This window comes from Thunnus maccoyii, chromosome 8 (assembly GCF_910596095.1).
Source record: "Thunnus maccoyii chromosome 8, fThuMac1.1, whole genome shotgun sequence".
Classification (NCBI taxonomy): Eukaryota; Metazoa; Chordata; class Actinopteri; order Scombriformes; family Scombridae; genus Thunnus; species Thunnus maccoyii.
In genome coordinates, this window is record NC_056540.1 from 8,544,771 (window position 1) to 8,562,879 (window position 18,109).

The window sequence follows — 18,109 nt, forward strand, 5'->3', positions numbered from 1 at the left end:
AAAAATGGAAAACTCTCATATTTAACTTGTTTTCACAAGGACAGATATACAAGAGCGCACGTACGCTCACACACACGCACACACAGAAAGCCCTCCACAATGTGTGAGTATGAAAATGTTTGGAATAGGTTTTGGTATTTCTTGGGCATAAATAACAGCAACAGTTTACATGCAGCTGCGCAATGTGGAGTTTTGTTTCTGGATGGGTGGTGAGCTGTCAGCGATACCACGGGCTGAATATGATTCATATTCTGGCATCAGCCATCAAACTCACAACACTGTAACTAACAAGCAGGTTCTTCACTGCATCACAGTAACTAGAAAATTGATATACATAACACATACATAGTCCACAATATTGGTATTTTTGATGCAAAGTATTGATACTTCCATTCTTTTCTAGTCTATTCATTCTTATCAAGACAACACATGACCTCATTTCAAATGATGTCCTTGAGAAAAGTAATCTTTCTGAAAGAGTGCTTAAGATCCTCAGATGTCTTGAATAGTGTGTTATAATGGGTGTCATGGCTTTTACCCAGCCATAATTGATATCATCTTTTTATTGCTATAATTGATAGTAAATCACATTTTTCTGCAGTCAAATGAAAAGTATGTATGTTATAGTAAATCTGATTAAAGTGTAATGCACATTGTACACAAATCACTACAACTGATAAACCACAGTTTTATGATATTAAGGGTGTGGCCTCATTACAGTCATTATAGCATAACAGCAGCTCTATGGCAATTTCAGCCACCCAGAGTAATAACCGCACTGTATTTATTACAGTGATTTAGAATCTGGTCAACATACATCCAGTTTAAAATGCAAAGACCTTCATCTTACCCTCATGCATATACTGTCCATAAAACTGACTGGGTATCCTTTTCTCCTCTTTCTCACCACTAAAGAGACAACTTGCATTTTGAATCAATTACAGCAAAAACCCTCGGAAGAGCCCACTCAGCAATTTCCCATAGAGTTATAAATAGAGCAGAGAGAGAGAGAGAGGTGGGAGACACTCGGAGCAGAAGCAGCCCTATGCCGACAGAGCTTTTACTGTATATCTTTTTTTCTCTCTCTCTCTCTCTTTTGCTTCTCATTTCCCCTCCTCTCTCCACCCTTTATCTGCCCATGCTTGCTTTCCCTTTTTTTCCCGACTGCACTGTTCTTTCAGCCATGAGAACGAGCACAGGGGAAAAAAGCCAGCACACCTTTTGTTCCAATCGTCTGAATGAAAGCAAAGCCTGTGATTCATTTTGTTACATTCATTATACAAAGGGTCATCAAATTTAAAAGAAAAAAAAACAGCAGCCAGCAGCCATGGACATTATGTTCTGACATCAATACTAGCCTGAACTCGTGGTATTTGTAGATTAGATTAGATTAAATGAACTTTATTGATCCATGAGGGGAAATTTGGCATTTTCAATCTATAGCTGGGAATACAGGGGCTAATGTGCTCTGGTGGCTGACAGACTGTAGTTTACCAACAAAGTTTACATGATATCTAAACCACAGATTAATAAGAACTATCTCAAATGCTACAGTGAAAACTACAACATAGACTGAAAGGTACATTCAGTAAGCAAGACACAGCAAGCGCTAACCTGCCAACAGCTCGTATGTCCAATTTAACCTCCACGTTTTAGCAGGGTGCCTTTCTGTATGTGCTGTCCTCCACTTTCACCTACAGACTCCATTTTGCAGCACAGCATTACTTTCCCCTTCAGGGAGGAGGAGATTATATGTTTCCATGGTTGGCACAAAAGAGTTTAGCAAGTATCACCTCAAATTTAAGGATATTAACAATTATCAGTGCCTGCCAGTACTGTGCAGTGCACTGGTTTGCAGCCGTTGTGCAGAGTTGTGTCATGGGTATGAGTGGGGGTCCATATATCTCTGAAGTGAACAGACAGCACAGACAGTCGACAGACAGCAGTCTTATTTACATCCTGTTATCCACTGGCTCAAACAGACAGGCCAACAAAGGATGACAAAGCGAGAAGAAGCTACAGTAACTCTCTGGAAACTGCTGGCTAGTCTGCTGGTTCCTTGCTAGCTCGCTGTAGCCTCTTTAAATATGCAGTATGATCGTATGTAGCACAATCATACACAGACGGTTGTGCAGTCCTGCACTTTGCACATTTTGTACCCCGAAATTGCTCTATACGCAGCTCGTAATGTCTATATGCACCCTCTCGAACAAAGTTTTCTGCTTGTCAGCACCATGTAAAAAAAAAAAATTCCTGATTTATCCTTCAGCAATGACCGGAAGGTTTATCAGATGAGAGATAGAGAGAAAGGCAGAGAGAGAGCGTGAGTGAAAGGGGGAAGCAAAGGATAGATATACTGAAAGAGAGAGAGAGACAGAGAGAGACAGAGGGAAATGAAGAAACAAAGAAATCTGGAACAGACACCAAAGGATCTAAGCATGGATTTCTAGCAGATACAACCAATCGTACAGGAAGCATAACAACAAAGCTCTTGAACATGCACGACTATACACGCCATCTGTAATCCACACTGTCAGGGGAAGCGTTTGATACACCTCTACAAAATGACCCAGCATGTATGGCAAGTTGGAACTGAAGGATTAAAACCTCCAAGCAGGAAAGCATACATTTCAATAAGTTGAAAACAACAGTTTAGGTTAATACAAAGCTTGGTGGCAAATGCAGTTCAAATTTAAAAACTGCACTGAGCTTACAGCTGTTTTTGATGTTATTTTTCACCTCTACTACGCTAGTGTAAGATGAGTCTATTACAATATGTTTGGCAATATCGACCTATTATTAAAATCTGCATTTATTTTCTTCCAGCTGTGGTATGGTGGTAATGATGCTAATTGTTTTTTGCTTTAATTGTAATTTGTGACATGTTCTGTTTTTCTCTGTAATTAGTTGGTATAAAACAACAGTGATTCATCCGATATCCAGATCATGAAGAGGTTTTGCAGTTGTTGTTCTAAACACCTACCAGTCTGGTAGTTCCTTCCTGGGCAAAAATCCTCCCACTCACAGGAAGTGATGCATTTTATATTTACAGATTATTTCAATCAACATAAGAAGAAGAACTGGATAGTTAGCATGAGCAACAAACTCTTTTAGCCGCTCCTGGCCTGCATCAATGCAGAAATAGTTACCACATCACTGCTTCTACATTTCAGATTCAAATTGCCATGAATGTGACCATTAGTTTGTCAAGCAGCTTATCCTGTCTCCTCCTCTACTGGGACAACAAAAAACATGGTGACACAAACAGTCACACAGAAAAGGAGGAGGAGAAAGAGAAGAAAAATATATTTGGATGAAAGGGGAAGAAGATATATGCTGTCAGGGCCAGGCTGTCTATGTCTTACTGAGCACTTGCTAAACATGTTTGGACTGAAAGCACATCAACATCAAGTGTCAGCTGCACAATCACAGACACTTTTATACCAAAGGTAAAGAGCAGGATAAGTATGATTCCCTGACATCAGTATGTTGTAATTGTTGCAGGAGAAGTGATGAAGAAGGAATGACAAAATTACAGCTCTGTACTCCAGTGTTTAGCAGCATCAGGGGGAGACTACTTCAGAACAGATGCAAAATGCACTAAATATGCAAATATCATATTCACTTGTGATTGTGCCTCAGTAAAAAAAATGCTATGTGCTTATTTGTCAACAGATAATGGTTTGAAGTGTTTCGATACAAATTCTATCTCGAAAAAATGCAATATAATGCAACATTATGTTCTTTATGTCCAGTATTAGGTTCTTTGTTGGTGGTTCAATTCCTTGAACCAGCTAGAAAAGTCTCTCTTTACAAATAAAGGCTAAATTTGCACAATCCTATGTATACTTTGAAGGCATTCTATCATTAATGTATGCAAGTTGTATTAACATTACACTAAAGGTAATATTCAACATAGTATCATCAACTGAGTGTTACAGATAGGTAATGTTGGGTGTTAAGGGTTGGCAATGCTGTGGTGAGGTAACGAGCATACGGTTGAATATTACTTTAACATCACAGTAAACAAGTGTATTAAAGATATGCTAACATTGATGTAATGGATGGATGTTGATACCAAGATGAATATTAACTTGGGACCTTCCAAATAAAGCATTAAAGTGTACATAAAAATAATAATAAAAATAATAACCAATCATATCACAGTACATTTTTGAACTATTTAAGCCTCTCTTCACCTCCTCTAGAACTCCTCTGTCCTCTTTGCTTTACTGGCTGCCCTCAGTATTCAAAGCGTCTCATGGTTACGTACCAACAGACTGACCAACAACAGTCACCAGAGTCAGAAACAGGTTTATTGCCAAATAGGTTTGCACGTACAAGGATTTTGCCTTGGTGTTGTGGGGCATAACTATCAAATCTGGAGTGTGGGACTTTTGTCTCCCCCTTCTGGCAGTGAGAGCAATTATGAAAACACTGTTGACACATGCTTACGTCATAGGCTATGTTGTAGCCTACTCCGTCGCTACTGCCGTGGCTGTAAAACTGTGGATAAACTGTTTTGCGCACCACACAACCCCCACGAAATTACTCCTTTCACTATCAGAATTGAATCCATTACGTCTGATAAAATTCGGAAAGTCTAGAAGAGCCGCACAATTCAATTCTTTTATCCCCGTTCAAGTTAGTAGAGAGCTAACTGGAAGTTAGCCAGCTCAGTCGGTGGAAGTCTCTGGGTGCGCATTCAAACACTCAGCGCAGGAATGTACCTCCCAACATGACATTTAAAAACTCTGTCCCACTCATAATTACCTAATCCAATATAAAAACATTAACAAAGCACCACGCATCTGAATTCAACACTGATTTGTCTCTGTGTGTGTCAATCAATCAATGTGTCGTTGTCAAGGCTGTTGCTAGCCTATGACACTTGCAGCTCTTTCTCACAGAACCGTCAGTATGCTACCAGTTAGCTATCATGCCAAAGAGTCTTTTCTAAAGAGCTCCAGGAGGTTTACTCCTTCCTTCGTAAAGTGCCCAGCAACAAAAAAAAAGAATACCTCTATTAAAGAAGGGAAGTTTCTGATGTACTGGAGTCAGCCATCGTGACCCGACTGATGTGAGCAATTACAGGCCTATCAGCATCTTACCCGTCATCTCCAAAATCGCAGAGAAATGTGTTGCTGAACAGTTGACCACTAATCTCAACTGTAGCCCTTACACACTGCACCAACCGTTCCACTCCAACCATTCAGACAGCAAACCTTTTGGAGAACATCAAACTAAAATTGGACAAAGGAGGTGTTGTTGGAGCCATATTTTTATACTTAAAGAAGGCATTTGATACTGTCAACCATCAATACTAATCTGTAAACTCATTTTAAATGTTAATTTCTCCTGAAACACACTGAATTGGATGAAGTCCTATCTTGCAGGCAGAGTTCAGTGTGTAAGGTAAATGGACTGCATTTATAAAGCGCCTTTTTTGTCTTCCAACCACTCAAGCGCTTTACACTGCATGCCAACATTCACTCATTCACACACATATTCATACACTGATGGCAGGGGCTACCATGCAAGGTGCCAACCTGCTCATCAGGAGGAGTATCTAATGCATTCACACACACTCACACACCGATGGCATAGCCTTCGGGAGCAGTTTGGGGTTCAGTATCTTGCCCAAGGACACTTCAACATGTGGACTGGAGGAGGTGTGGATCAAACCGCCAATCTTCTGAATAGTGGACGACCCCTCTACCTCTGAGCCACTGCTGCCCCACACTCTGCATCTAACTGATCCCAAAGTCTATGTGTCTGGAGAGATCATACAAGTAGTCTCTCATGTTAAATATCTTGGTATTACCCTTGACTCTACCTTATCCTTCAAAAAACAATTGAAGAAAGTAAAGCAAATAATGAAGTACAACCTCGCTTATCTAACATATATAAAAACTGCCGAAGAACTACAGCAGCAAAACTATATATGAATGCAATGATCATCCCCCACTTTAACATACTGCATGACAAGCTGGACTCAAGCAAAAGGTAAAACACTGAAGCCCATTCCCTCTCTCTGTACAAGCAGGCTCTCAAAGTGTTAGACAGAGAACCCAATACTTACCATCACTGCAATATTCTTGAAAAATATGACATCCTTAGCTGGGAAAATCTAATGAAATACACTGATGCCTGCCTGATGTTTAAGATCCTAAATGGCAAGCCTCCTCCACCACTTAGTACTTTTATTAAGCAGAAAAATTCAAACAGATCTACAAGATGAGAGTCTCCTCTGAGAGGGGACTGTAATTCCTTTCAGGTCCAGATCCTTCAGCCTATCAGGCTTTTCTGTAAGAGCTCCTCAATCGTAGAACAACCTACCAAATGAAATAAGAAACTGCATGACCTACCACACCTTCACACAAAGACTCAAGGCCTGGCTTTTGAAAAGTCAGACATGAACTTTTCCAATCTACATAGTACATAGTACTCATTTTATTATTGTTGTTGTTATCACTTTCTAACCTGCTGCTTATTTGTCACATGTCCTGTGCCCGTTGCCAGGCAGCCAGTTTTGCATATCTTGGGTATGTATGGAATATCTTCTAGTATTTTATTATCAATGTGGTATGTTCCTCTATAGTTGTGTCTTACATCCCTGTGTTACATGGCTTGTGTGTAAGGTGTATATTACCATTTTACTAACCCATAACTGTATCTTTTAACATTTTATCAAGATCAACATAATGATCATTGTATTTTATTTGTCTACTGTTAATGGTTGTGGTCAGTATTGGCTGTGTTTTGCTGCTTTGTGTTCCTTTTATAGCTATATATGCCGAAATGGTGTTTGTTATTGCAGTATTGATGTTTTGTTGTTCCTTGTTGCCCTGCATGGCTTGTGTTGTCTTGAGAGTTTGTTTTGGTGCTGTTACTGTCTTTACGGCGTCTTGTTGTCTTGTCGTTCTGTAAATTTTATCATTTTATAGGTTTCAAAACTTTTCACCAAAGGACTACCGTTGAAAATTAGCCAGCTGGCAAACACTGGCACATTTACAGAAATGTTGATTAATATGTGTTGTCCTTATAAATACAAGAAATGAAATGAAATGAAATGAAAATGCTGTGTTCTGCACATACTTCAAGAGTACATTTTTGGTTGCACACGGTGGAAATGCCGATATAAAAGATCATCTCAAGATGGCCAAACATAAGCGGTGCTTTACGTGCTGAGAAGAAGAAAGACTGCAAAGGCAACTTTCCTTAAAGGCTCTTCCTCGGTTTTTGTTATTAACCAGGTCGAATTATGGTTTAATGTCTTGACGTTTTAATCTTAAACTCGCGACCAGCTTGTGGCATAAGCATTGTGAAGATGTAAATTGAAGTTATTTTTATGTTATAGCCTATAAAGTTATTTATAGGTCACAAAAAGATTTTTACCTTGTTTTGTTTAAAAAAAAAAAAAAGCTGGCAGAAAATGTGTCACAGTCGGCCATTTAGCCGGCAGCCTGCACTTGTGCAAACTGACAAATACCTTGGTGGATTTTGGGAAAGAAAATAAAATTTTTCGTCTGCTGAGGTGCTGTCCATGGTGTTGAAAGGTGCGCTCGGTAAGTGTGCTAAGTGCTGAAATAATTGAAAACACCTGTGGTGCGTGCATAAGTGCATATATGTGTGTGTGGATTAATGTGCGGTACACTTAAGGATCATGGTTAGAGGGTTTGAAAATATGATCAACCTACACAAGTAAATCAATAGTCTTATATATTGTAGGCAAAAACAAATGCATTACACCTAGAAGCCATCATCAGTGTCATGAAGTGACACTGAAATACGTTTGTTTTTGGCTACAATAAATTAAAAGACTATAAATCTGAGAGTGCCGGTGTTCCTTACCACAACTGTGATACAGTGTTCAAGATTTGGAGGTGTGTGCACTGCTACTACTATATCTTCACCCTACACAAATACTTATACAAAGTAAGAGAAAAATATAACTACCACAAAAGACATATACTACGCATATGATCTACATACAGTAACAGTCAAAAGTTTAGACACACTTTCTCACTCAAGGGAATGTAGAGGTGTGTCCAGACTTTTGACTGGTACTGTATATAAATAAAATTTAAAATAAATTTTCATGAATATATGTTACCAGAGGCATTTTCAGTGCTGCGCTTGTCACAAGCTAACCTCACTCACAGTAAATTGATCTTTTTGGAGTAAGATACAACACATTTTTGAATGCATGTGGACATAATGTCTAGGTGAAAATCTATTTTAGCTCCTTGCACAAGTCCTTTTTTTATGACTATTGGTAAAAACTGAAAACAACAAGCCTGTGGCTAGGTGGCTGTAAGTGTGTGTATGTGGGGAGGGTGTAACCAGGGAACTGAAGACAAGGCAGTGCAGTGACTAGCTACACAAACACAGTGTCTGAGACCTGAGAGAGACAAAGAGAGGCAGACGGAAAGAGAGAGGGAGAGAGGGAGGGAGGAGAGACCAGGGGAGCGACTACACAGTGATGATCGAGGGAACGGGGGCCGACTAAACTACCAACTTACTTGCAGGACAGCTGGTTAATACCATGTATGAAGTAACAGTCTCCTCCGTTGACACAGTGGGCCTTTTCCGAATCATTGCAGCGCCTCGCGTGACTCACACCTGGAGACGGGGTGGTGGTGGTCACTACGAAAAGGCCAGACAGACAAGAAATAGATCGGCAAAATATGCTGTCATCTCTTTGCTACTGTAACATTACAAGGTGTTCACATTTTACTGGCAGGTTTTGTACTACTGTGGATACTATGCCACACCTTTCCACAGACCTTTCAGTCTGCTTCAGTAAATTAATTTTGAAAGAAACCAGTGTGACAAATCTACCTTCTGGGCTCATAGCCGCTGGTTTTGTGAGTAAAGAGAACCAGGTTCAGTCAGATACACCAACATACTCTTGTCTTCTTCTTTTAAAAACTGCAATGACTTTTTGGGGTATATTTGCATATAATTGTCCTGTTTATTATCCATTATCCTGTTTTTCCTTATTTTTGTTTTGTAACAACTATGACTGCTTCCTCTTGTCTGACTTCTTATTTCCATTTTTTAAAATAGTCTGATACTCTGTTGAAAAAAAGAGTACAACTGAGAACAAGAGACTACATTGCATTACACTGATTACTTTTCAGTTTACATTTGTGATAACATAATTAAGATTTCTCCATCTTTGATATTAAATAGCCTTTATAATAAACACATTTGATTCTATTCTTTGGTGAGTAAAAACCTCTATTGAGTGTAGACATACTATAGGTGTGCTGTCAAATCTTTGCAGACAGGTGTAACTGCTGAATGTTAACAAAAAGCTCTAAAATCTTTATTATAATAATGTGGTAATCCGATTTTACTTGTCAGAACAGTATGACATTTGTACAGATATATACAGTTATAGATAGGGATGTGTCGTTGCTCACAGATCTGCACGCTGATTATACTCGTGACGTTTTCTTGTCCTAGTGAGTTTTCAGCCACGCAGGTGTAGTTTCCAGAGTCTTCCACACGGACACGACTGATCTGCACCTTAGAGTTTTTTCTTCAGTGAAGAGCAGAGAGGCAGAGGAAGAGGAGGGCAAGAGACAGAGTGATACAGAGCAGATAAAAAGACAGTGTCAGTTGTTTCAAAAAAGGAGCAGACTCATCTCTAACTGGATGAGAAATGTAATGTAAGTGGTAGACCAGCAAAGCTAATGGAGAGTACTTATTAAAACCAGAGACAGACTAGACTTACTCTTTACAGGATTACAGAAATCAGTTAGAAACAATACAATGCAGTAACTGATAAAACACAAACCAAAGAACAGATACTTTAAAGTAGGAGGTAACCAAAAAATCTGTTTTAGGGGAAAATTATATTTGATCAGAACATAAAATGAAACCCAAACCTAATATTGCTATACAACAATAAATAAGAGGACGTCACTCATATCTTTAACTTTGTGCTCTTAATGTGTCTGTAGTCAGGCTGATTTTAAACTAATGATTATTTCCAATATCTCTTATTTTATCAATTATTTTTTTAATTAACTGTTTAATAGTGTAACATGTCACAATAGTCACTAATGCCCCTCATACTGTCATTTGTCAGATGCATTCGTCTCATAATAAAGTTGTTAACTAGAAATGATGCTGAAATTTTGACTTCTTCAGATTTCTTTCCTTCCCTGTGCACCTGGATGTAGGTGAAGTTGTGCTGGAAATCCCTATTCCTGTTTTGTCCGACCAGCAGTCTGAAAACCAAAGGTAATCAAATTTCAATCTATCTACTAAAGTAAGGAATCTCTGTCTGTCTGTATGAATGTCCTTCACGTATCTCTTCAACCGTTCATCTGATTGACTCCACACTTGGTGGTTGTATGGCTGGGGACCCAAAGGAGTGCAGTGTCGAATTTGGTGCAATTTGGACATGCGATACATTTAATATTAATAAACTTTGAATAATCCAGCGATTAGTGAGCCTCTCCGCTCTGTGCAGGGGCAGGGCGGAGCTTAAGAGCTCTGCCAAATGACTCCAGCATGTCAGGGAGGGACCAGAGACGAGATGTGACAAAAGTCAGAGAAAAAAAGAAAGAAAAATAGACAGCAAAATAGAGCTTTTAATCAAGGATGGACACTCTTACCCCATGTCTAGACAGAAAGCGTAGCATTAGCAGCACATTTAGCAGATCAGGAGCAACAGTAAGCGACTACATGGGAGGCGTTCAGGTACATTGTTGAGCATAGGTCACCCGCATTTTGGAAGCACTCAGAGCCCAGTACACAATGACTGTAGTTATGCATGTAAAATGGAGCAAATACTTCTAAAACCAGTTTGTCTCATATGTTCCGAGACATAGCGATTGTGAAGCCACTACAGACAAAGCATAAATCTTTGGAGCAAACATACACATTCAAATCTTGACTGAGGGCACAGAAAATAGGAATGATCTAAGAGCCCAATATGATTGATCCACTTTATTTTAGGATTCACATTATTTTATTTTTAAATGCAGCTCTTTTTTTACTTGAAATGAGAAAAAACATGTATTTACTGTTAGAGTACTTATTAACTATTATTAACTTATGAACACCATAACACCTCACATCAACCATTAATTGAAGCAGTGGCTTGAGGCCAAGCAATCGGCCCATTCCAGAGAGGCACGTCTTGAACAGGCACTGCACAAATTAAATAAATAAGAGAAAAAATAGCAGTAGTCAGAACCAGCAATTTTGTGTCATGAATTTGCTTCATCAATTACTTCACAATTAATTGTCAGAATTGCTGTTGTGCAATTTTATCTTGATCAACTAATTAATTAATCATTTCATCACTCGACTGTATTTATGTAAATATGTGAATATCTAAACTTACTATATTTAATACCAAAGTAAATTTTTGAAAACTGCATCTTTATAGCGGTGAAATCTACTTTTTTCAATTTAAAATTGCATCAGCTAACTAATAATGTTCAGTTATTCTAGAAACTCAACCTAACTAAACAGGATTTTTTTACTAGCCACCAAAACAACTTGAGAGTTTAAAAACCTCATATTTTTACATTTAAAAACTTTCAGAGAATTTAATAAAAAATTCAAAGTTTCACATTGTATTTACCCATTTAACTTTAGAATTATGTAAATGTTATCTCCAAATAATATGGTCTAAATACTGTTTAAAAGCTTACTCCATGTAATTGTGGTGGAATTATAATTTTGCCCCAAAACAGTCCAATTTGAAGACAATAAGTCTGAAAAAATCAGAATCAACTGCTGACATGTTTCGGTGTGACATCACTTGAGGAAACTGATCAGATTTTGTACAGCTGCTTCCGGAGATACAAAAGGCTTTTTACAATTTAATTCACATATGCAGTAGTACTCCTCAAGACTTTGAAGTGTTCCCCTTTAGGAACCCCACATGTCTAATATGTAGATGTGTAGAATATAAACTCCAAAAACATAAAAGGCTCTCTCTCGAGCCAGTGTTAAGTTTGTCCGTTCTGGGCTACTGTAGATTTAAAGGGCTCATTCTAAGGAAATGAAAACACAACGGTTCTTATTGTCAGGTGATTATACACTAATTAAAACGTACTTATAAATATTATATTCAATTTCTGCCAAGTCCGTTCCGCTAGATGCCACAAAATTCTACATACTGCACCTTTAAATTCCAAAAAAAATACAGTATGGACATGACCTTGGTGTCTTGAATGGTTGCTGCAGCCTTGTTTACTGACTATATATTTATGGAGGTCAGGAAAGGAGTGTGGAGTGGAAAATTGAGGAAAATATCAATTTGACAGACTTACTTGTTGGTCTTTATTTTGAGGTCTCTGCTTTTCTGAAGCTCATGTCCATCTTTGTACCACCGGAAGGAAGGGCTGGGATTCCCCGACGCCTCGCACTTCAAGTACAGCTTTTCCCCTTCCATCAGAGACTGGTCTTGCATCGGCCGCAGCTTAGGAGCAGAGGCTGGACAGAGACAGAGAGAGAGGGAGGGAGGGGGAAGCAGCGAGAGAAAACCAAAGCTTGCATTATTGAAATTAACTACAGACATTCAATTAATCTATCTATTTAATTGTGTGAGTGTGTATCTGCGTGTGTGGTTATGTGTGTGGCCGATGAAAATCTGTTAGTGAGGGTTCAGATGTCAGGGTCAAAACCTAAGGCAGCAGGTCAGAGGTCACAGGAGAGACGGCTAAAGAACAGAGGAAAATCAATGGTATTTGACACATACACACACACACACACACACACACACCCTGTAAAAGCACTTAAGTAAGATCTGAATCCTGAAAAGCAAACACAAACTGAAAGCTTATAGAGAAAAAATCTTTCTACAGAAACTCTCTGCGGTAGAATTTCACTATAGAGCAATGTGTGTGTGTTTATGTATGTGTGTGTGTGTGTGTGTGCGCATGTGTGCTTCATCGGTCTCAGGAGAGTTTCACTCTCTCTCTTCTCTCCCTAAAAACTACAACAGACTGCATCACTGACACCAGCACAGGCAACAAAAGCACAAGGAGCTAAAGCACAGAGACAACTGAGCACCATATGGTAACACACAGCCAATACGGAACATGGTGCACAATTTTATACACGTCCGTGTGCACAAACATGGGTCTAACACACGAGGGCGTACACACACACACACACACACCCACACGCTTGATCAGCTGCAAGGCAACTGTTATGTACTGTAGGTCCACAGCTCCTCACAGCACTGCTGCATCCTAACACTTACTCCTCATATACTGTACTGTACATACAGTAGACACTGCAGATGTTCTGTAGGTAGATCTGTATGTCTGTGTATGTCTCGTAAATCTTCTTATTTATATACAACATACATATCTCATGTTGAATATCCTGTGTAATCTAAACATTTTAATTGAAGTTGAAGGATGTCCTGTCTGTCTCTCATACAGAACGTACAAGATATAGTGATTTTACAGCTAGAAGTGTTAATGATGAAAGTCTATCCCAGGTTGTTTGGCTTTTGCAAAAGTGTCATAATTTTTTAAAGTTATATTATCATAACAAGTAATTATATTAATTAAGTATATTATATTAACTTATTATGGCATTTTGTTTTCATTGGATATTTTGGACAGCAGACAGTAACAGAAAACATTTGAAGTGAGAGAAGGGAATGACATGTATATGTACTGTATACACACAGCCAGAGAAATGGCACCAGAAAAATATGAATGAGATTGATACACCTAATGTATTTATACATGTTGTTGTAAGTCAACTTAATAATATATAGAATAACAGCTCTGCATTCAACATATGTCTTTGATTGACAGGACAAATGTTGCTGTAACTGCTCTTGCCCCCCCCGCCAAAAAGAAAAAACACTGCTTCTTCCATGATAACGACAGAAAACGACAATATGTCACTCACTATTGGTTAGTGCAAAAACTAAATGGCAATTCAGTCTGGTTATCAAGCTACTGGGCCACCACACAACCCAGGGTTTTGTTTAAGGATATGTTGATATTCTATATTTTGCACAAACTTATTTTCAACAAATCCAAAAATAAAGACCAAAACCAACAATGAATTATTCTTCGTAACAAGTATTGCCTCTGTATCCACAGCCTGATGTATCTTATTTCTCTGTGTCGTAGAGTTTCATTGATGTTAGAAACACATCAGTGAGCCACACCATTGCACTGGGTTACATGTTCCCTCATTACCCTGAGCACACACACTGTAGTTTATTTTGAGTGAATCACACACACACACACCGTCCGGCTGCCGTAAATACTCACTAAAGCACCAAATATGAATTAATCTGCTGCTGAAAACAGTCCCTACAAAATGCTTTTTTTATTCCTGTATGAGTAACATTTGCTAAAAACTACAGTGACCAGCTTTTTCAAAACATTAGTTACCCTTTTTTAAAAGTGAAACTATGTTTGGTGACAAGTTTTACACCTTCAGTAGGAGCCAATGGGCTTGGAGTTGCCACAAACGGTGCAGAAAAGTCAGAACATTACAGAAGTGGAAGTCGATGTGGGGAAAAAATACAAACTCTCAATGGAGCTAAAAAAATAGATCCTCCATGAAGTACCATCCAAGCAGCTTGCAGTTACGTAAGTAGGATTTAAGTATGATTTTTAGACGCACAACACATCCTTAAATCCAGTTCTCACATTTTGTGAGATTTAGTCTTGTCACTGACTCGACAAACACTGTTGATATATAATTCCACCTCACACCAGAGTAAATCATCTCAACATCACCAGATGCTGTCTCTCTCTCCATGGCTCCTGGCTAGTGCTGAGTTACACTGAAGAATAGCACTAAGTGTCACTGTCATCATATCTTTTTTGGAATAATTTACCTGCTATTTTAGTATTTTCTTAGATGAGGCTCCAGATGCTACAGTCTCAGTTAGGACTGGATCCACTGTTTGATTCCCAATCTTGACTCAACTCAACTAGACTGGTTTGGTTTGTGCTACTGTTGACTGATGAAACCCAACAAATAAAAAGTATGAGACCACTTCTTTTCTGAGGGCTGAGTTGAGAACAAGATAACATCTCTCTGAGACATTCATGTTTCACTTGCTGGTACACACATACAAAATAATTGCATTCATGACTTTAAAGCTGCACTAATCAATATTTTTATATTAACAAAGAATCAAATAAGCTTCACACAGCGTTTCAGTGTCTTTAAGCTTGTTGTTTTGGTTTTACGGCCCATTACTTTACTGTTCACTGCTTTCATCAGCCTTGATTCCAGTAGCAGTCGTGAGCTGTGTTAAGCAGAAAAGCTCTTGTCGCTACCTGTTCAGTACCCAAACAACAGTCAGACAAAGTTAGTAACTAGCTGGTGAACATAGTGATGCATTTAGCAGCTAAAGAGCCAGATATTTTTCTCAGGGGTCAGTGGAGACCAAAAAGGAGCTGCTAGGAGAGTGAATATTCATCAGGTAGCCACGACTCGAAAAGAATGCTAATGTTGCTCCGTGTCTGTTGGATGAGTAAACAGGCAAGTGTTTGCAAACATGTTCACCATATCAACTTCATGCAGTGATAATATGTCAATGTTGTGTGGACAGCTTGTTCTTCCGCCCCCAAGTGGCCAAAAAAGTACATGAATGCCACTTTAAAATTAAAATAAAAAACTGGAGCAGCTATTGTGGAGTTTTTCTACAGCGAGTGGAGTTGATTGTGTCTTCTATGCCTGTTGCTGTTAAACACATGTAATCTGCATCACTAGATTTAAGCTACACAAGATGCAAATAAAAAATTACATATTTTATCTTTAATCACATACAGTAGGCCATATAGCTACTCTGAGATGAAATAAATGCAGCAACAACCCTATAAGGCTAACCTTTTTCTAGGCCCTACGTCAGGATAGTGCTCGCTGGAAGTAATTCCAATAAAGAATGTGTGTATAACTCATATAAAACAAGGATGAGTTACTGGGAATCTTTATTATTCTGCCGAGATTACTCTCTTTACTCCAGTCGTGACAAATAGTTTTTCAGAGGACAATAAGCAGCCTGCCTGCTTTTCTCGTCTTGCATTTTGCTTTGGATATTTTGCAGGAGACAACGAGGAAATCATGGGAACTGTAATCTAATAACAATGTACCATATGTGGAGAAGAGATGAGATTTCATTGTGGGAGGGGCGACTTTAGGCCAATTCCAGCAGTATGGACTTGACATTTAGACTCACAATGACAAAATACCTCAGAGAATAATCTTCTTTTGTCTTTGTTTGTATTGCACTTTTCAAAAGCAAGTTACAGAGTGCTTCACAGTCAGTAAATACATTAGAAATAATCAACAGTAAATAACCTAGAAATGCCAGCAAACAAAAGAAAGAAAATATAGCAAGGAGAAACAAACAACACAGTGGAATCAAATATGTACATAGAAAGTGTTGCAAATATAGAGATTCTGCTTCCCTTTCAAAGTCTGAATGAGTCAAGGTGTTACTCTACAAACACACAAGCAGTTGTTAACATATTTATATCATGTCACTGTGGCGAGGCAGCACACGAAACATGAAGCACAACTGATGTTAAAACCAGACAGGAATGATAGCTGTGACTTCTCCGAAACCAAGGAGTTCATTTAAAATGTGTGGGAGAAAGGGAGTGAGGTGTTAAAACGAAATTTAGGTCTCTGCAGATTGGAATATTTTTCTAAAGCTTGGCAAAACACACACACGAGTAGGAGGTTAAGACACACGGGAGGAAAAGGAGAGGACAGCCAGTTTGTCCATACATCCAGTGTTAAATAACAGGCAATCCTTCTGTCACTCTATTAATCATTCCCTCCAAACTACCTGAAGTGGTCAATTTAATCACATTTGCGATTAGTGGTCAGGACACAGCTTTTCTCTCAGCGCTGTTCTAACCGTGTAGCCAGAGCAAGATGGCCACCCTAAATGAAAAAAATCCTCCCTCAGATCTTCTTCAACTTTATGAATCACCAGTCTGTGATTATCAGCACATTTTCTATGTGTTCAAATGTGATTAAATGCCCTTCAGTACTATGGATTCAGCTGATTTCAAACATTTTAAGTTCCTTCCCAGACAAACTGCCAAACTTCTCGTACTGAGTTGCTATTTTTACATGAAGGTGGCTTTAATTATGCAGCAAATTTCTCCTAGAAACTATCTTTATACACTAATAATCTGCAACAGCAAATACATTTTGAGAGAAACGCAATGTTGCCCAGAGTTTTTATCAACATAAAGTAGCATTATTAATGAACATATCTGCAAAATCCTTAAATGTTCATACCCACCATATCTGCAAATGCTGTTGTATGCAAATGTATTTTATTTCTTGTTAATGTCCACTCAGAGCAACAAAAGCATGATAACAAGAGTGTGTTCACTTTGTCTATATTTAAGTTGTCTCTCCCTAATAATAGCTTGAGAGTTAGACGAGACAATCTATATCACTCTTTTATCTGTCCATTAAATATATGGCTACAGACAGCAGCCAGTTACTTAAACCCAACCACATGTGGGACATCACGGCCTCAGGTGTGAAAGTCATGTGCACTGTACAGCCATCATCCACCACAGCACCTCCCCACGACCTCTGTGAGGTACAAGAATGTACAGGACACATCATGACTGGAAAAAATGTTGCCTGTGAACATAATGTACCAATTACCTTTCCTCTAACACTTGTTAAACACGTATGAGTAGTCCATAAACATGATATCTAGGATTGGCAAATTACACCAACCAAAATAGCTTTTTGGGTGGAACTGTCCTTTAACAACTTGAGAGGAACGTGAGTCATAGGCTCTATATTATATTTTTAAGATGGCTATGTTGCGTTGTGGCCGATACCACAGCAGCTCCACTTAACAATCATCCAGATGAGACTGATCACCTGGTGAGTCTGAGGTGAGACTGTTGGGCTTTTATGGTGGTGAGTGTTGAAATGAGTGGTGAAAGTCAGCCTGAAGCAGCTGTGAGTGGTGAACCAGGTTCCCGATGAGCTCATTCCTCTCTGGGACGTTCTACTCAGGCAACACGGAGGTTTTGTCGGCCTGGGAGTGTTAGCTGAGAACCAGAAGGAAATTACCCTTCATGGATAGGACATCCAAATTTCATGG

The 18,109-nt window shown here is 38.8% G+C and overlaps 1 protein-coding gene across 2 annotated transcripts in view; it reads right to left on the minus strand.

Moving 5' to 3' along the window:
* nrg2b (neuregulin 2b) overlaps nucleotides 1-18,109 on the minus strand; it is a 70,068-nt gene that overhangs the window by 19,855 nt on the left and 32,104 nt on the right. For both annotated transcript variants that reach the window (XM_042419342.1, XM_042419341.1), the window contains exons 2-4: nucleotides 12,306-12,468; nucleotides 9,432-9,550; nucleotides 8,526-8,649 (exon numbers count right to left, since the gene is read on the minus strand). In XM_042419342.1, coding sequence (XP_042275276.1) covers nucleotides 8,526-8,649; nucleotides 9,432-9,550; nucleotides 12,306-12,468 — 406 coding nt within the window. The remainder of the gene's footprint in view (nucleotides 1-8,525; nucleotides 8,650-9,431; nucleotides 9,551-12,305; nucleotides 12,469-18,109) is intronic.